Source organism: Podarcis pityusensis, assembly GCF_964106645.2.
Source record: "Podarcis pityusensis genome assembly, chromosome: 6".
NCBI classification, from domain to species: Eukaryota; Metazoa; Chordata; class Lepidosauria; order Squamata; family Lacertidae; genus Podarcis; species Podarcis pityusensis.
This window is the reverse complement of record NC_138030.1, coordinates 74,771,800-74,791,580: the sequence shown is the minus strand read 5'-3', so window position 1 is coordinate 74,791,580 and position 19,781 is coordinate 74,771,800. Positions and strand designations below refer to the sequence as shown.

The window sequence follows — 19,781 nt, the reverse complement described above, 5'->3', positions numbered from 1 at the left end:
AAACATTTCACCTACACAAACTTTGTTTATTGCCAATTCTGTCTTCCTAGCACCAAGCAATGCATTTCCATAGAAAATCCACAGGTAATTTGGAAATCTGCCATGTTGCAAATGTGCTCACTTTATTTGCTGCTTTATTAGTTGTTTGGCTCCAGGTAGCCTCAGACAGTTTCATGCAGCCTCAAGGACTCTGTTAATTTGAGTCTGAATGAAAAAGAAACACGGACTATGTGTAGGAGTAAATGTGTTTTTAAAAATAACATAAACGGGACATCTTGCAAAAAAATAAAAAAGTGATTTCACAGGACTGGGCAAGATGAAAAGAGGTGCTTTGGCGTGAAAATATTAAAAATGTCACTATGATGACAGATATTGTGAGGATGCAGGCTGCACATAGAAAACGCACGGCCCCAACAGAAGCATTTTGGATGAACAGATTACAGAATGTGCCTTTGTGGATTTCAATAAGCCTTCCTAAAAGTATGAAATAATATTCCAAATGGCTGCAATGGCAGAATCAGATACTGGTGGATTTCAGTGGCAGCTGTATTCGCAACTGGACAACTACAGGAGAAGAGGAAAGTGCCAGATATACACACAGGTTGCATCACCCATGTGTCTATGCATCACTTAAACATGTCATGTGGTCATCTTGTCCTTCAGACATCAGAGAGCAAACTGGCAGCAGACATTATTTAAGCAGCTTTCCATTAAAGATTATTGGGAAAATCCAATTTTAAACAAGTAAATAAATAGGTCTAGGCTTTGGAATCCACAGTCTATAAGGTAAAAGTTAAGTCCAGTCAAAGGTGACTGTGGGATTGCAGCACTCATCTCGCTTTTCAGACCAAGGGAGCTGGCGTTTGTCCACAGACAGCTTTCCGGGACATGTGGCCAGCATGACTAAACTGCTTCTGGCGCAATGGGACACAGTGACAAAAACCAGAGAGCACGGAAATACCATTTACCTTCCTGCCACAGCGGTACCTATTTATCTACTTGCACTGGCATGCTTTCGAACTGCTAGGTTGGCAGGAGATGGGACAGAGCAACGGGAGCTCACTCCATCATGGGGATTCAAACCACCGACCTTCTGATCTGCAAGTCCAAGAGGCTCCGTGGTTTAGACAACAGCATCACCCGCCACCGTCTATAACAGGAATGGGCACGCTGCTGGTCAGATGTTGCTGCACTCCGACTCCCATCATCCTTGACCATTGGCAATGTTGGCTGGGGCTGATGGGTGTTGGAGTCCAGCAATATCTGGAGGGCCACAAGTTCCCCATTGCTTTATTGATTTTTTTATCCCCAATGTTGCTGCTCTATGAGCACAACAGTGGCAGCCAACTAGCTAAGGGAGAGTGAAGAAGTCTTATCTCACCCTTCCTGCAGACTGCCTCACATTAGCATTCTAGTCAATCTAGCCGGTAACCAGAAAGCTACACACTGTCATTTTAAAGGGAATAATACATGAAAGTATAGCTTAATTTATTTGTCAAAATTCTAAAGCCTTTTAGCACATGATGGAAGTTGAAATATCAAACCAGATGTCTTTTACACTGAGGCTGAAATCTAAAAAGGTATTTATTTAAAATTGCCAAATCAGTATATGCAAATCACTATCCATTTTAATTTATTAACTAAATGTTCTTCATGGAAATCAAAATTGCAACCAATTCAACAGGTGGCTATTTGTCCCCCCCCCCCCCGTGCTTTCCTCTAAAACACAATTAATTATATAATGGTTAAAAGACAAATTTTCACATACTAATATACTTGTGTGGCATCTTCATTAGAATACTTCCATTATGTAAATTCAAATGTTGATTGTTTTCCTCTGTTACTGGATTATTATTGTGATTAAATTTATGCCAAGATGCATTATTCATTGGATTTAAAGCCATTATGTACATTTTATATGGACTGTTACAACTACAGTGAGATATGCATTGTGGACTTCCACGCTATTAGAGACTAACACAGTAACACAACAAATGTATTAAACGGAACAGCCACAATCCAACATCCCTAATTCTGCATTTGATTGTAGTTGATGCATTTTGCAGTTCACTTTCAAATTATTTCAGAGCTCATAAATGCACCAAAACTTTAATTAAATGGGCAAATGTGAATAATTACCAATTAAACAATTTACTTAGTGGTTATGCTGATTTCAATAGCCATGAAAGCTCCCACAAGCTTTTTCACCATTGTGTCCAAAATGATGGCATGAACCACTTTCAGAAGAACTGAAAGATAAATTCAGGGCACTTACACCTTCCTTGTCCTACATAATTAGACAGATGGGCACCATATGAAACTTGTCACTGTTACTATCCTGTCTAAAAGAGTCATGTAACATGAAATGAAAAAAAAAAATATTGGGGACATAAAGAACCCAGAAATAAGGAAGAATCTCAATTAGAGGCTAATGGAGATTAATAGACTAATTAGAGAACTCTAATAGAGAGCTCCAGATAAACATGATTTTCTCCCATAAACAATTCAGAGGGAAGTGTTGGCAAACCGATGCCTACTTAATTTACCAACAATATGGCTGGTTATAGCCTCTGTTAATTATGATACTGGCTGCAGTGATGATGGTACTGGGAAGAGCCACAGAAATTCAGTGATCTGAGTGCCTGGTTTCTACTTGAAACCTTGGGATACAATTCTACAAGTCCATTGGTAAGTCACCCTGATGGTCAGTTGGACTAACAATGATGGTTATCATGAAGAATTGTAAAACACTTTGTATATAAACAATCCGATAAACTAATAATCAAAAGGTGATTTTCTATTAATTTCTAGGCAGCTGTAAGCAAGTTACTGACATCTAAAGGCAGCATTCAGTACTGGGAAGAAATGCTGCTTCATCTCTTAAGTTAGATTAAGCCCTGCCGGGATCAAAAATATTTTCTTCTCTGAGCTGTTCATTATTAATTTTTCCAACTATGGGCCAATACAATACAATGCAATACAATAAATGTATAAGTTGAAGGGCAGTTTTTGTTGAAGCAAAGGTGTCTGTTCTGGATGCAAACACCATCTTGGTAGTCAAGATAACCCCACAATTAATTGGTAGTTGTTGTAGCATGGAGCTCATAAATGCTTATATTCACTATATATTCACCTGAACGGCCTCAGCCCAGTATATCTGAAGGAGCGTCTCCACAACCATCAATCTGCCTGGACACTGAGATCCAGCTCCAAGGGCCTTCTGGCAGCTCCCTCACTGTGAGAAGTGAAGTTACAGAGAACCAGGCAGAGGACCTTCTCGGTAGTGGCACCTGCCCTGTGGAACGCCTTCCCATCAGATGTCAAGGAAATAAAAACTATCTGACTTTTAGCCCTCTTTAGGGAAGCTTTTAATATTTGATGAATTGTTGTATTTTAATATTTTGCTGCAAGCCACCCAGAGTGGCTGGGGAAACCCAGCCAGATGGGTGGGGTATAAATATTATTATTATTATTATTACTTTGATATAAGCTCATTGGCTTGTTTTGATGTTATCCTTACAGTATCTGTAGTCTGCAGGTGCTGTCCACTGAGCCCAGAAAGGGGAACTCTCTCAAAGATTTGGGTATTTGCCACCTATGCCCTCATCTGGTCAGGTGGAGTGATGGGAAGTCCTGGCTAGAGTGACGCATGCTGCTTTGTGTATAAAGAATGTGCATACGTTTCCTTGGGTGCAGACAAGCCATCTCTTTGCTGTGGTGTCTGCCCCATGCCTGCCAAGCCTAGGAGACCTGGCAGGCTGCTTTGTTGTAAGTCTACAGCAGTGTTTCCCAAACTTGGGTCTCCAGCTGCTTTGGAACTACAACTCCACCATCCCTAGCTAACAGGACCAGTGGTCAGGGATGTTGGGAATTCACAAAACAGCTGGAGACCCAAGTTTGGGAAATCCTGGTCTACACCTTCTTTAATAAAGCATTAGAACTGATCACTCTGCTGTTTTCGACATCTTGAACCCAACCACTCCCATGAGCCCTCCTTTTGACCTGAGGTTCAGAACACAGTTCTTTAAAAGTACTGGCCGCAGCACATTAAAGAGAGTTTCACCAAACACAAATAATGAACCATATGCCTTTGGCATCTATGAACTCCCACTACCCTCAGTGGCATCAAGGATGCCAAAATGAAAACACTGAACTCAAATATGTTAGGAAGCCAACACAGTGTCCTCCAGATGTTGTGGACTCCAACTCCCATCAGCCCCAGGCAGCATGACCAAATGGCAAGGGATGGTGGGAACTGTAGTCCATAACATCCCAAGCATATCATGTTGCCTACCCTTGCCTTATACTGAGAGTATTAATCTAGCTAGGCCAGTGTAACTCAGGCTGCCTTTGGACAGCACTGTATTCTGTCTTCACAATTTCCACATTTTATGTGACCTGTCACATGACACTCAGCTTAGCGCTCATTTCCATGTTATTTGTTTGCAGGAACAAATCTGTTTGCAACCCTGTTAACCAAGAAAATCACTGGAGTTTGCATTGTAAATTCATGCAATAAAACTTCAGGTGGTATTCCAGCATACAGTTCTTCCCTGCCATGTAAAATTTAGCATGACATGGCACTATAAGCGATCCAAAAGCACCAGTTCCATAACTCAACCAGCAATGCAGTGTCAAAGGATTGTTAGAATCCAGGATAGAAAAACTGGCGTTAGAATCAGGAAAACTAGCACAATAATCCTCATGTCTGAATGCTCTACAGGGTCTCAAGCAGGGATTTTCTCCACGACCATCTACCCAAGCCTCTTAGTTGGCATGCAGAAGAAGTGATTAGGCCCTTATAGTCCACCTTCTTTGAAAGTCTACGGAAAGTCTATCTCTTTCAAGATCTGGTTGCCCTTGGGAAGAAATTCTGCACTAGTGTTTAAGGGAACATGACCCTAGATTTTAAGTTTTTAGCCTTCTACCCTCCCCATTCCCTATGAGTGGCTTGTCGGCATTTCTAGCCTTCTCTACAATGATGGTCACCTTTGGTCTGCCTCAGATTGTTTCCACTCTGCTCTCTATTTAGAGCACACTGTGAATAAAGATTGCCTTGTGGGACTAGGCCAAAAGTAATATAGTCCAAAATTCGGTTGCCGATAGCAGGCAAGAGAGATGCCCTGGGAAGCCTACAAGCTTGGTGTTACAGTGACAGCCTTCTCCTGTTTACTCCCAGCATCTGGCAATCAAAGGTTTCATATCTGAACATGGGGATCCCATTTAGTTGTCATTGCTAATAGCTGGTGATAAACCTGCCGATGACCCTACGCTTCCATTGAATTGCAATGGGCAAATATCTACACACTTGCACAGACTTTCTGAAATGAGGTAAATGGAAGCTGGACAATCATCTAACCCCTTCTAGCACAGATTTCACAAGCCGCTTAAGTGTTAGCACATAGGCTGCCTGAAAAGAATGGTGCTTGACATTTGCCTCATTTACACTTGGTCACTAAAACGGAGACTACTGGATATTGCCACAAGGATATGGCCTTTGTTAAATGTTTAAGCGGGTCAGTCACATACCTTGCTTGTTAAATCAGCACATTTCTTAAAGGTATGTTATAAAATGGTAGGCATTTTTCTTAAGAAAAATAGAGAGTTCTGGGTTTGTTTGTTTTTTTAAAAAATCTTAGTTTGTTGAAGAATTAAAAAATATAGAACGCTAAGGAGCTGTAGGCTAAGTTCCCACTTCCTTGACAGGGCGAGGGGCTACTGTATTTTAACTTCTCTATACACCCCTAAGAGTATTAAACCACTACAAACAAGTCTGTTTCTCACTAAGGAACAGCCCAACAGTTAAAAAACCAGCATTTCCCTTACACTGACATATCTCGAGTACATTGCTAATGGCTATTTTAGAGGTAAGGCAACATTTGTTAAGCACAAAAGAGGTGAAATCCTTCCCACCTTATCAGTGGTTGAACTGTTAGTACTGGTAGAAGTTCTTGAGGAGGTTTAATGCATATCAACTTCCTGTAGCTTGAAATATTTTTGTTTGTTTGTTTATGCTTCAGTCTGTGTTAGAATTAACACTATTGCCCGCCTTCCTCCAAGGGCTGCATTACAATAGTGTCACCAATATGTAATAGGTGCGTAAGCAATGCTTTGGCTGGTAAATGACACCACATACACTCCTCCCTCCAATCAATGAATTATGGAAGAATTCCTCGCCTTCCCATGATTCCACTCCATCCATGATTCCATTCTCTGTCACACATCTATTTCTCCCCCACCCCCCGTCTTGTGTCACCCATCTCTCACTCTCAGCCTCTTTCACAGATGGATACAAGCATCATACAATATTATTTATATAACTCAGGGGTGGTGAGTCTATGGCCTGTGGGCCTAAACCAAGAAAACCTGATTAAAAATACATTAAACTTTCATTCTGGTAGAGGTAGAATAGAATGGAATGGGCTGAGTCTCTGAGCCTTTTGGGGAAATAATCGTTGAAAGTTTGTGTCTGTCAATGTTTGTTCCTGACATTTCGCCAAGCTCGGAGACATCCAGTCCAGGATAATATTTTCCTAATTTCTCCTGATCAAAAAGCCAGAAGGAATAAGAACTTCCCAGCATTCACAGTGTTATATATATTCTAAAACTCAGGAGGAGCTTAGAAACGAGCTTTAGTTTAGGCTGTTCATTTCCCTCCTCTCTCATGTCAGAACTTGGTACATTTGCAAAATTCAAGCGAGGAGGCAATGTAACATTCAGATGAGGGCTTGGCTTGGCATGGAGCGATTTTTGAACTGAGTTTTCCCATCCCCCATATGCCAACCAGTATTCTTCACCCATACTTCATATCATTATCCCCCTGCTACAGAGATGATTAAGGTTACTCAGCGACTTAATGGTTGAGGTAAGATTTGATATGAACCCTTCTAACTAATTTTTTAAAAATATTATGACACAACACCAGTTAGGGATGGGTAAACCTGACAATTTCAGTTTCTTTCGGATTTTAACTTTTCCAGTCTTGTATTTGGTTTATCCCATTTCCACATCAGTGCATAAACTTCTTTATATATATATATTAAAAAAAGCCTGCATAAAAATCTGTAAGCATTTCGGTTGCATCTTATATGCATTTATATGTAAGCGATTTCCCTAAATACAATGCAAATTTGTATGTAATTTTTATGAATATAAGAATTTCAACGCACAATTTCCCCATGTGCAACTTTGGATTGGAGAACTGCATTGCAAAATTCAGAGAGATGTGAATTTTGATAGCCATGCTTCGGTTTACATGTTGGTTGGAGAAATACGAATTAGGTAGGTTGACATTAAAATTCAAACTGAACAGTTTTCTGCCCCATCCCTCATGCCAGTCTCTATAAATATTACAAGTCAAATCAAAATTCACCAAGGAAGCTTTTCAACTATAGCATTTTACAAACTTTCACAGACCACCCTAACTTGAATCCCTTTGAATTGGGTTTCCTTTTTACTGCTGAATAAACTGGAGCTCCCATTCTGTGCCAGACCAGACAACAAAGCCACATTCCTCACAAATGAAACCAAATGATTTACTGCAGACACTATAGCCTTTCCCAAGCATGCTGTGATCTCCAACTAATAAGATTTAACTGAACATGAAGAAGGAAGCAAGACTCCATGGCTGCATCAGGAAGATAGGTTCCAAAATGAATTATGATTATTCAGGGAAGTCTGACGTTTACCATTATTCATCAATAAAAATGGGTTTGGAACCAGAATGCTTTGTAAATGTTTTTAATTAAATAGATGCCTGCTCATGCTTTGTTTACAAAATGCCTTCTCCTGGGCAATTCCACAGGAAGGCATGCATCTAAGTGGATAGGATGTTTTGTGGTTTCCTTTATCAAAATGTCAATAAGTACTGCATTGGTAACCAAGAAAACAGAAGCCAGCCTTAAACAGACATCAATAATTGGTAGCAGACAGAGGTGGATCTTCACATGTATCACTTGGAAGCATTACATAATATGCATGTAAATGAGAATGTTTTTACTAGAGAAAACCTATTAAAAGATGTAGGATCAATACTGTTAGACCAGAAGAAATTGCGTTTTCTATCAGGAAATGCTCGTACCATTTAGACTGTCCTCCAACTCTGGCATCCATTATTTATATTCCACACTGAAACTTCCTGATATTGTAACTTTCTCAAATGCACAGTGACTGTAAGTCTGCATTCTGCGTAATCAGAATGGAACTAATGGCTCGCAACTGGTAGCAAAATCCTAAACAGCTTTGGCATGGAAATAAATCCCGCTGATTTTTACTGAAACCTGCACCAAAAAAGTATGTCGTGAATCGCCCTGCGATCTTCAGATGGAATTTTAAAGTAATAATAACCCAAGTTCATTTTCTGCTGCAAGGAAGTGAGCAAATCTAAAAGAGAGACCAATTGAAATGGTAGAATTCGGACAGCTAGCCTTGTGTTAAAATAGTTCTAGTAGATCTATTTATTGTCATGGTCAGTGGCTAGTACAATAAAATTATTTGGATTAGATTTGGATTGCTGTGTACATAGTGCTATACTAGGATATATAGAATTAGCCATGCTAATATAGAAAAAAGAACGGAAAGGAAGTTGTGTAAGAGCTTCCAGATCAATTTTTAGTACCTAAATTAAAGTTCCCTAAAACTGAAATCCTACAACAATCCAAAGGCTCCAATGAATACTTGCAAACTATATACAGAGCTTTTTTGTGGGAGGAGAAAGAGAATGTTCCCCACAGAGGATACCAGAAGCAACAGGCAATCTCTGGAGACTTACGCAGGCATTCAGCTAAATGCATGATGGCACAAGCTGTGTAGGGGAACACACTCAGTCCCTAATAATAATAATCTAAATAATAATAATTTATTATTTATTCCACCCATCTCGCTGGGTTTCCCCAGCCACTCTGGGCGGCTTCCAACAAAATATTAAAATACAGCGGTCTGTTAAACATTAAAAGCTTCCCTAAAATTAAGAGCTTCCCTAATGTCCCCATTCCAGTCACTCCACCCCCAAAACTTTCCCTATTGAAAAGCAAGGTCTGAAAGGTTTATGCGTTCAGCTAATTCAGCTGCTTAGCACAATGCCTTCCGAAATTGTACATATTCTCCCCTGAAAAAACACACGGGGAAGCTTTCTGGTTCACATCACAGTTGGCGTTTGATACGGCGAGGCCTGACAAATTCAGGATGACGGAGCATGAAGTGCAACATCGTGCCTGATACGGGATTATGATTATATCTCCAGTGGTTATAAGTAAGGATCCAAGCAACTCTGAAGCTGATTCCATGAGCTCAACTGGGGCTGTTTTGTGTTTTGTTTGTTGCTAACAGAAGGTCCCCAAGCCACAAATGTGGAGGGTTTCTTATTTACCAAAGTTCCATAATGTTTAATTATGATAAATTCAAAGTTAAGGAAATTTTATTAAGTGTTACAAATTGAATGACGAATAAGAAAACAAAAGGAGAGATTACATAGTCAAAATAATGCACCGTATGCAGCATTTACACAGTAACAATCTCAATGGTTGTTGTTTTTTATTCCTAGAGTGTGTGTCCAGAACGTCGCAGAGGTTGTAACAGTATAAGAACACAATTTTTTTTTTCCTTTTTAAAATGATATTTATTGAGAATTTTAAAGTTACAAAGAAAAAAGAAGGAAAAAACAAGAGAAAGAGAAAAAGAAAGAAAAAAGTAGATAAAAGTAACAATTAAACAATACAAATCAATAAAAACCAAAATCAAAAAGAAAAAACAAAACACACAATGCAACACAATCAAAAAACAAAAATAAACAACAAATTTAAAAACAAATCCAGTATTCCCAAATCCTTAACTTTCATTAACTTATTTCATCGACCTCCTCACACCTCCCTTTTTTGTATTCTAGTAGTTAATTATCTCAGCAAATCCTTTCCATCTTTCACAATATTCTGTCATTAAATTACCTTAATCTATTTTAACCTTATCTTACCATAAAAAACCCTAAAACTTAAAACTTAAATCTTATTTATACCAAATTCTTTTAACCATAACATATTCTTACATAATTCTTTTTAACATTTCTGCTAAAGCCAAATAATTTCATTCCAACATTTTTCTAATACTCATTAATTTTATGATACTTTTCTAAATAAATTTTTAAAACTTTCTTCCAATCTTCATCCATCGTCTCTTCTCCTGGTCTCGGGTTTTGTCAGTCCTTTCTATCCCATCCATCTAGTCCATCAACCTGGTGACCTTATATCTGAGGCTCTTAAGTCTTTTCCATGTCCCTTCCGCAGGTCTTCTTCATGTTTATACCTGTACTTTACTTTGTCTTCTGCTCCTTTCACTCTGGGAGACTCCAACTTGACAATATTTTTGTCCCTTCTCGACAAGTCAGCCCCTTTTCCATAGTCAACACTGAAATCCATGTGGTATTTAAAGGCATGTTTCAAGGCCCCTCCAAAATTAGGGCCCCCCACAACTCCGAGCTCCCCCCGGCCTAAAGCCAGACTTGAAAAGTCAAAACATCCCTGCATAGGGGGGTCCATCCAGCCCCCCATCTCCAAACCAAGCAGAACTCCATCTCTCCAAATCTGACTTTTTCCAGGTTCATTCGTCAAATCCAACGACTCATGTTCCTGCTGGGCCACAGCTCCCTCTATCTCTGCCACCCGAGGTCCAGCAACAGCCTCCTCCCTCATCTCATCTGTCAAAGCACATTCCTGGATTAATTCCTGACTGGGTTCTATATAGGTACCCACTGCCTGTCCAAAATTTCCTATCGCAACTGTCATCAAATCCATTTTCTCATGTAACTGTTCCAATAAAGCACTTGTCTTGCAAAAGGCAAGCACCAGAGCCTCTGAGCACATTCTTGTACAAGGTCGAAGTCTGGTCCCACGATCTTTAATCTTTTACAGCTGCAAAACTCCCCAGTTCGACTTTAATAACAGTTTCACAAGCTCCCTCTAGGGGAAACAATTTCTATTTGTATCCATTTTTCCCCCTTTTTTAAAAAAAGCAGATTTAGCAACAAAGTTTTCCTTTTTCAGATATTTTGTCGATATTTTGTTCCTTTTAAAAGCGAGAGGGAACAATTGAATCAATATGTTTCTGTTCTTTTAACTACCTGTCAAAAACGTTTGTCCATAGTCAATGAGCTTCTCCAAAACGTCTGTCTGACACCCCGCTCCCAGGTTCAAGACGGTGGAAAATTACCTTTCTTTAGTCTCTCTTCTGCAGGTTTAAACAGTCTAAAAAAGGTTCCCCCCTCTTCTCCTGCTTCCAAGGGAGGTTCAATAATTTTAAATGATGAAAATTTAGTCCTTTACAAACGACTTTCTGAACTCTAGCTTGCCGCGTCTTTGATTCAATCTATCTACAAAAGCGGAAGGCGGACTTCCTGTTTAGACCTTCCCGCTTTCGGTACCTAATTAAGAAATTTCATAGTCCAATTTTCCGTTCTACTCACGGGCAGTTGTTTGAAATCCAATTGTCCACAGGAAAAAGTCAGCGCTCTCCGGCAGCAGCAATGCGGCTTCACTCCGTGAAAGAAGCAGTCGATTCAAAGCACCGCGCCACTCACCCCACGTCGCTCCGGATCCCCAAAACAGGGTTTCCCCGCGAGTAGGGGGGCGCAAAGGTGCCAGCCGAATCCCACGTCCACAGGCTTCTCCCGCCTGTGGTTTTTGATGGGTCTCCAACACCCATTAAACTAGAAGTCATGGCTTTCTAAATCGGAAATGAAAAGCGCTGAGCTTTGAACTGTCGTAAGGTTTTAAAAACTATTATTTTCAAATTCCAGTAATGCAGACTACAGACTAAATTGGAAGAGGGGGAGTGGAACAAATGCAAACCTTGACAGGGTATCAATATCCCTCTTATTTTGCCATTGATCGTTACATCGCACCATTTGACTTGCGTCACCAAAACAACCCTGTAGTTTTACACTGCTAACGGAAAAAGAACCCCATAAGTTGGTGCTTATACTGTCACTTTAGTCTTTGTCATCGAGAATGCAAGATATTCTTTCATCGAAACGGTGTCATCGAGACAGTCTATTCTACATAATTACACTATGGCAACCGAAACCAGCTGTCAGCCATCTCAGTACATTAAGTACTGATAGATATCTTAAGAAAAGTCAATGTTTCAAATACATCAAGAACATCCTTACTTTTCATCTGAATGCTTTTGTACTTAGCGACCTGGAAAAATATCAAGATGCACATAAAATACTGAATAAAATTCAACTTTCAAAAACCCAGCACCCCAGAAATCCTTCAAGAAAGGTTAATTAAAATGCAGATTTCTATGTAATTATAACTCAGCGCATACTAGCAGCTTTAGCTTCCTTTTAAATAATAATAATAATAATAATAATCAGTTTCTCGTATTAATGATTCCCTGTATCATTTTGCTTCTGAACTCTGGCAGATGATTTTTGGCAACAATTTGCAGTGGCATGTAGGTGACATCTATCCTGTATCGAAAATTAAAGACACTATCTTGAAGCCCCACTTATTAAAATTAAATGTAGCAGTTTTAAATGGCATGCATGAGCGCGCATGGCTTGTGCAAATGAGTACAGACTTTCACACACAGTCTCCAATTTGCATGCACAATTTGAGCTGTCATTTTGAGAACAGGCCCTCTTGCGTCTAACGTCTGTGTTTCATTACATTTTAAATCTTAAATGAAAGAATTAAACACAAAACAGAGGAAAAGGGGAGAGAGGAGAGAAGAAAGCAGAAGTAATAAATAATTTGAGGGAGAGGGAGAGAGGGAGTAAGAAGGGGGGGGGGGAGAGAAAGATGGAGGATGAAAGAGTTGGTGAAAGCAGGAACAGTAGACCAGAGGAATGGAAAGCAGGTAAATAAGGGAATGAATTTGAGGGGGCGGGGGGAGTGGAAGGGAAGGAATAAGACATTTGGAAAGAGAAAAGGTTAAAATACTAGATCAATCAGAATATTAAAGGGGTAATACCTATTATTAGGAATAACTAAAACGACGTAAAATAATGAGCAAGCTTTCAAGTTATCCATAAGACTTCTTTATGCTGGATACAAAGCAAAAAAAGCAAAAATAAAGAGGAAAGGAGAGGAGAAGATGGGTATAATGCTAGAGCCCCAAACTGCACAGTTTGTAAGTCTTAGGATGGTGTGCAGGTGTTAGGCAGACTTAATCTGCACTCCTATACACATTCATCTGAGAGAGCCACTTCCGACCACGGGAGGAGGTGGTGTTGCGGGCTCATGCCCCCAACACGCCCGCGGTGGCTGGTTTGCAGCCCCGCGCGATCTGGAGGAATCCTTGGGCTGCATCATCCCCTGAGCCAGCAAATTGGCACCGGCCATCTGGTTTTTCGCCTACCTCGTAGCAAATTGTCACAACTTCCCTGATTTTGGTGGCTAGGCATTGGTAGGGGTATTGTTATGTAGATGAGTTGGGGGGGGAGGTGCACCATCACCTCCACCTAATACTGAAGGGTAATCCGGTAAAGGATTCCGGGGAGCACTGCCTCATCCGAAGCCTATGGAGATCAGGGCCTAAAGCACGCCCCCGAGCGGTGACCCCGGGGGAGTTACCTAGTTGATGTGCATCAGCAGGGCTCCCCCTGCTGGTGTTAACCCTTGCCGGTCTTCATGCCATCAGGCTGAAGCCGGATAGAATGATAGGACCAATGCCTAAGCCAATACCGCTCTTACCTGTAACCAATAAAGTTGTGGCCAATTTTAGCCCGTTAACCTTATTTATGGTGTTCTGTGTCATTATTTACCATTGGGGGGAGGTGGGAACTCGCCATGCAATAAGCTGCACTGAAACCAATGAGAATGACAGAACAATTCAAACCCTGGTTGAGGAGCAAGGATCCCTCAGCTGCAACTGTGCCTAGGCCACTCTTGTTGGCCAAGTACAGAAAGTAGAGGGCAGGCCAATCATTGCACCAGCCTGGACCTGGAACAACAATCTTGTCCAGCTCGGCCTCTGTATAATGAAAGAGCAGTGGGTCTGACTCGGGACACAATGGATCCCTAAGACAGCTCAATCAATCTAAGGGGGCAAAGGAAGTGGGAAAAGGTGCTTCCTTCTGACGAGTGACTTCTGCTGTGGGCTCACAGCCTGCTGTAGGGAACTGGCAGTGAGCGCAGAGGCAATTACATCTCCCTGACTTCCTGTCCCAGCCCTTTCTGTTTCCTTTCCACTTCCTCACTCTCTCCACTTGGTTTTCTCACACACGATACACCCCTCAGGCAGTGCTGTGCAGTGATGATGATGATTATTATTTTGTGGCAGAACAGTTAGGACCAGAGGTGCCATCTTGCAAGGCAGATTGAGCGGGGTCCCGACATCATACATGTGAGCATCGCACCTCATCCCTAAGCCGGGCAGAAGCTTCCTGGGCTTTGGGAAGGAGGCGTCATCATCCAGCCCGGACACTGAGGTCCAGCGCCGAGGGCCTTCTGGCAGTTCCCTTGCTGCGAGAAGTGAGGTTACAGGGAACCAGGCAGAGGGTCTTCTCGGTAGTGGTGTCTGCCCTCCCTGTGGAATGCCCTCCTAGCAGATGTCAAGGCAATAAACAACTATTTTACTTTTAAAATACAACTGAAGGCGGCCCTGTTTAGGGAAGTTTTTAATGTCTGATGCTGTATTGTTTTTAATATTCCGTTGGAAGCAGCCCAGAGTGGCTGGGGAAACCCAGCCAGATGGGCGGGGTATGAATAATAAATTATTATTATTAAATTATTATAAAGCCCTGCTGCCTCCTTTCCAAAGCCGAGTGGGCTTTAGAGAGGTGGCGACAGGGCTCTTGGACCCTTTAGGGGACTAGCCTAGTTCCCATAGTCCATTGACCGCATGCCACTGACCTGAGGATATCTGGGCTACAACACATGAAGGATGGACCCCACTGACATGACTGGGAAGTAAACCAGAGCACGGCACCCATATTCTCACTTGGTTCCTTCCGCTCTTACGCTGAGCAAACATTTGCTTTTTAACACGACTTGTCTCCAGTGAAAGCATGAATAAATTATGATACCTTCAAGCTTCTCAGCAAAATCATTTCTTTACACGTCTGATCTTCTGTAGCAGGCTATGTAGTGACAAAATGCATGCTTGTTGCTTCTCCCTCCCTCTCCCAAACAAGCATTCGCAGTACGGGGAACCTCAAAGTTGTCTGTCACCTATTGAGCGAACACAACAGAAATGTTTGCACATTATGGTGAATCTTGACTAGAAAGGACCCGGCAGAATAGTCTGCATGCTTTGGAAAGTAGGGCTGTGTAATCCCATTGTATGAGAAGTGACAAAAGGAAGTTCTGGCCTAGGCTTTGCAGAAATGTGGAAACCTAGCACAGTGTCGCCAAAGCCAGTGACATCCTTTTCCTCAAGGAGGCTCAAGGCTCGGTGCGCCTGGCAATTCAATTACCCTCTCAACCCAGAAAGGCGCCCCCCCAACCCCTTTCTTGCCAAGTTGAGGTCTACAGGCAATGAAATGTAGAAGAGACCACATTGTGCAAGACCTGCAAATATCTAAAATGCCCCAGGCTTGAGAGAACAAGAATCCCTGACCTTTTATGATTGCTACAGTAGTTTCCCAACAAAACACACAATATACAATAAAGCCCCTTAAATACCTGACAAAAGAATGCATTTGCTAGACTCCACCGTCCAAAGAACTTGCAATAATGAAAGCTCCTTCAATGAAAACCCGAGAGTCACACAGCTTCCCGGTTAGTGAGAGAGCATGGACAGGAAGAGATGGTATGTAGCAGGAATCTGAGTATTGCCTTCTCTGTCTCTGATATACACCTTTGGACAATGCATTCAGGGCTCAATTAAGCCATACTGAGGCCCTAAACTACATCAATTTCAAGAGGCCCGTAGCAGAACACAGAGACACACAAGAAAATGTGCATTATTCTAAAACAAAGGACTATGAAAATAGAAATAACTAACTTGTATATCTGCATATGTGCCAGGATCTAGGCAACTAAAAACTATCAAATGGAAACATATATATTTTTTGCAAACTCTTTTATACATATGAAATACTTTAAACAAAAATATCTTATGATTTCCTACTTGGCATATGTGAAGAGAGTTTCAATGTCTGCTTTAGAGTGTTTCCCTTGCTTCCTTTCTTTTCTAAACCAATGAGTGACACTTGAAATTGAGTTTAAAAGGTTGTATTTAGAGCCCCCTCGTAATCTGAAGCAATAAACTTTATCATAGCTCACATGTAAATTCGCTCTGACTTCACATACTTAAAAGTCCTATTCATACATGAGCACAGGCACTGACTCCTAGGGGCTGAGACAGTTCTGAGCCCCCTAATATATTTTTTGAAGGGGCTGGGCCCTCTCAATATTCAGAGGACGTCATGTGTCTGATGTCAGGACATCATGCAACATTGCATTGCGCGCGCCCCCTATCCTCTGGAGCGGCTGGCGCCTCTGTGCATGAGCCACATGGAGGGCTAATACCACTGGGCTTTGGCACTTCCTGACATGAGAACTAATTGTGGTCCCATATTAGACCTTTCTAAGAATTGATGCTTTTGAATTATGGTGCTGGAGGAGACACTTGAGAGTCCCATGGACTGCAAGAAGATCAAATCTCTCCATTCATAAGGAAATCAGCCCTGAGTGCTCACTGGAAGAACAGATCCTGAAGCTGAGGCTCCAATACTTTGGCTACCTCATGAGAAGAGAAGACTCCCTGGAAAAGACCCTGATGTTGGGAAAGATGGAGGACACAAGGAGAAGGGGACGACAGAGGACGAGATGGTTGGACAGTGTTCTCGAAGCTACCAGCATGACTTTGACCAAACTGCGGGAGGCAGTGGAAGACAGGAGTGCCTGGCGTGCTCTGGTCCATGGGGTCATGAAGAGTCGGACACGACTAAACGACTAAACACAACAACGAAGTTACAAGGCTGCCAGAATGGCAGCAAAAACTCACCACCAATGCACATGCTTATTAGAGAAAAGACTAAATGATTCAAGGTTTCTGAAGATCTAGACCTCTAGACCAGGGATAGTCAACCTTTTTATCCCTACCGCCCACTAATGCATCTTTCTTGATGGTAGAATTTCCTTACCGCCCACCAGTGCTCGATGGAAGGCGGATTCAGCTTGTGCCGTAGAACCCCCTACCACCCACCTAGAATCCTGAAACGCCCACTAGTGGGCGGTAGGGACCAGGTTGACAACCCTTGCTCTAGACAGCTAATGCTAGACAAATAATACTGATTATTATTAAGGGAAGAGGAATGAGTGCAGAAACCCAATACTCAGTTCCAGTCTGACCCACCGTAAAATTCAAAAGCACAAAGTATTTGCCTGAAAAGGTTCAGAAGGTTTGGTTTTTGATTTGCAACACACACACACACACACACACACACACACACACACACACACACACCACAGTCAAGGCTGAAACTGAGTGCCTTTCAATGTTTTCTTTTGTTAGTTCCATTCCATCCTATTAACTGAAGTAGTTGTTACTTATTAGCACTCTCATAGCTAGGTTTTGCCATTAAACAAGAAAAAAAGTTTTAGTTGAAGGAATCTTTTGGAACAAAACAAAAACAAAAAAAACTGCATTGCCACTGTCCTCATAAAAGGCCCTGCACTTCAAGGTTTCGTTCAAGGTGCTTTTTAAAAAAAATCTCTCTCAAGTAAACTAAAAACGAAACTAGAAAAAAATCTCGGCTCTCCTCCTCCAGCACATCATTCTGGCGTGGGTTCCACAAACCATTTAGCTTATTTTACATTAGCGGAGCTCTCTGAGGACAAGACATTATCTTCTTAAGAGAAATAAAATAAAATAAAGCTGCAGAAGCCTAGTAAACGTCTGTAGTGAACCTTACTCCACAAACTGCCTATTTGTGTTTTTTTAAAAAAAAATAATAATTAATAGTATCAATTAAGAAGGTCCATCCAAAGCCAACAGTTTTATGCAAAGAAAAAGATATATAATTACTTGAAAAGGCAGACTGAACACATACACTGGCTATGCACTTATTGCACAATATCTCCACAGGAAAGTAGCAAGAATAATTATGCAATTAAGAAAAGACTGCTAAATTTTATAATAGCTGCTTCTAAACATTATTTCATTAAGCTACATACAAAGATAAGGGCTGTAATTCAATCATACAAAAAGAAATGCCGCGACGGCAGGTTTAGGCTTTCATTTTCTTGGTGAACCAGCCTCTTCCTCTTTTTCTTCTTCTTACCTTGTTTGCGATACTTGTGATAAATGACTTGATGTCTAGATTAGTTGGGCAGCTCTTCTGACAGGGGGCATCTGCACACTTTAAGCACCTGGGGAAGAAAGTAAATGAGTTAAAGCGACTTACAGCACAGAACGCTGCCAACAGCATACATTTCCCCCCCTTGTACCTGACAGAAGCTAATCAATCTAAAAATTAATAATGCTTCACCGTTTGGGCAACAACTAAAGAATGTCCCTGGGAGAAGTGCCATTATTCCCATGCCACAGACAGGCAAACCAAGGCAGCCACCAGCAGATCACTCAGGCCACCAAAGTCAGAAGGAAGCCACTCATAAAAGACAACTCTTTTGCGTGTGAGTGTGTCGTGCTTAGAATTGTGCGACAACATAGTCGTCTTCTCCAGAGCTTTTATTTCTAAGGGCAAAAGGAACAGGAGCTGTTCCCTGAATCAGTAGCTATTACATCCTCTCTCCACCTCCCTTCACAGTCTTCTGATGTCCCCTCTGAGGTTACAGGCAAATGTAACGCTCGGTGCTCAAAGAATATGCTGAATGACAATTAATGAATTAAATTCTAGTTTTCCTACTGAGCAGGTTTTCACAAATATTCATGAATTTATTATCCTACATCCAACAGGATGAATCAATGACCGACAAAGGTTTAAAAAGCTGAAGGCATGACTAAAATCAGATCATTTAGGCTGGGGTCAGCCATAACACTGAACTACGTGACTGAGCCTTGGGTCTGTGTACTTCTCCTTCATTTCTTTCACTGGTATGGCCATAAGAAGCACTTCCTTCCATTTTCAGTTAACCATGGTTTACCATTGTGTCTAAGCCAGGACTGTGGTTAATTTTAACCGTGGTTTGTTCAAACAAGTCAGCTACAATATTGTGACCTATTGAGATAAGCCAGATTGAAAACTAACCAGAGTTCTGGTTTGAATGCAACTATAAACAAAGTGAGTTCAAAATGGAAGGGGATGCCTCTGATCTCCTCATAACCAGGCTTAAGGAAGAGAGGGGAGCGGGTTCGTGCACTTGATTTAGTGTTATGTCTCAGCAAAGTCCAACTAGGTCATGGGTAGGCAAACTAAAGCCCGGGGGCCGGATCCAGCCCAATCGCCTTCTAAATCTGCCCCGCAGATGGTCTAGGAATCGACATGTTTTTACATGAGTAGAATGTGTCCTTTTATTTAAAATGCATCTCTGGGTTAATTGTGGGGCATAGGAATTTGTTCATCCTTTCCCCCCCAAAATATATTCCAGCCCCCCACAAGGTCTGAGGGACAGTGGACCAGCCACCTGCTGAAAACGTTTGCTGACCCCTGTACTATGTAAAGTACTTAGTGTGTGTGAACTAATTCATGAGAGCAATTAAGCTGAAGAACTGCAAGCACGTGATGTCAAAGGGAAATAGGAAAGCGAAAAGGATTTAACTTCCTTGCCCCATGAGCTCAAAGATTTCCACATGTACGATGGGGTTGCCCCCTTTTCCCTTCCCCATGCATGTCCTAGACACTCCCCAAATCTTCCCCAGAGAGTTGGTGGAACCCC

The 19,781-nt window shown here is 41.5% G+C and overlaps 1 protein-coding gene across 3 annotated transcripts in view; it reads right to left on the bottom strand.

Moving 5' to 3' along the window:
* Nucleotides 1-19,781, bottom strand: part of DPYD (dihydropyrimidine dehydrogenase) — a 526,421-nt gene that overhangs the window by 364,029 nt on the left and 142,611 nt on the right. For all 3 annotated transcript variants that reach the window (XM_081008554.1, XM_081008553.1, XM_081008555.1), the window contains exon 4: nucleotides 18,227-18,314. In XM_081008554.1, the coding sequence (XP_080864680.1) occupies nucleotides 18,227-18,314 (88 nt within the window). The remainder of the gene's footprint in view (nucleotides 1-18,226; nucleotides 18,315-19,781) is intronic.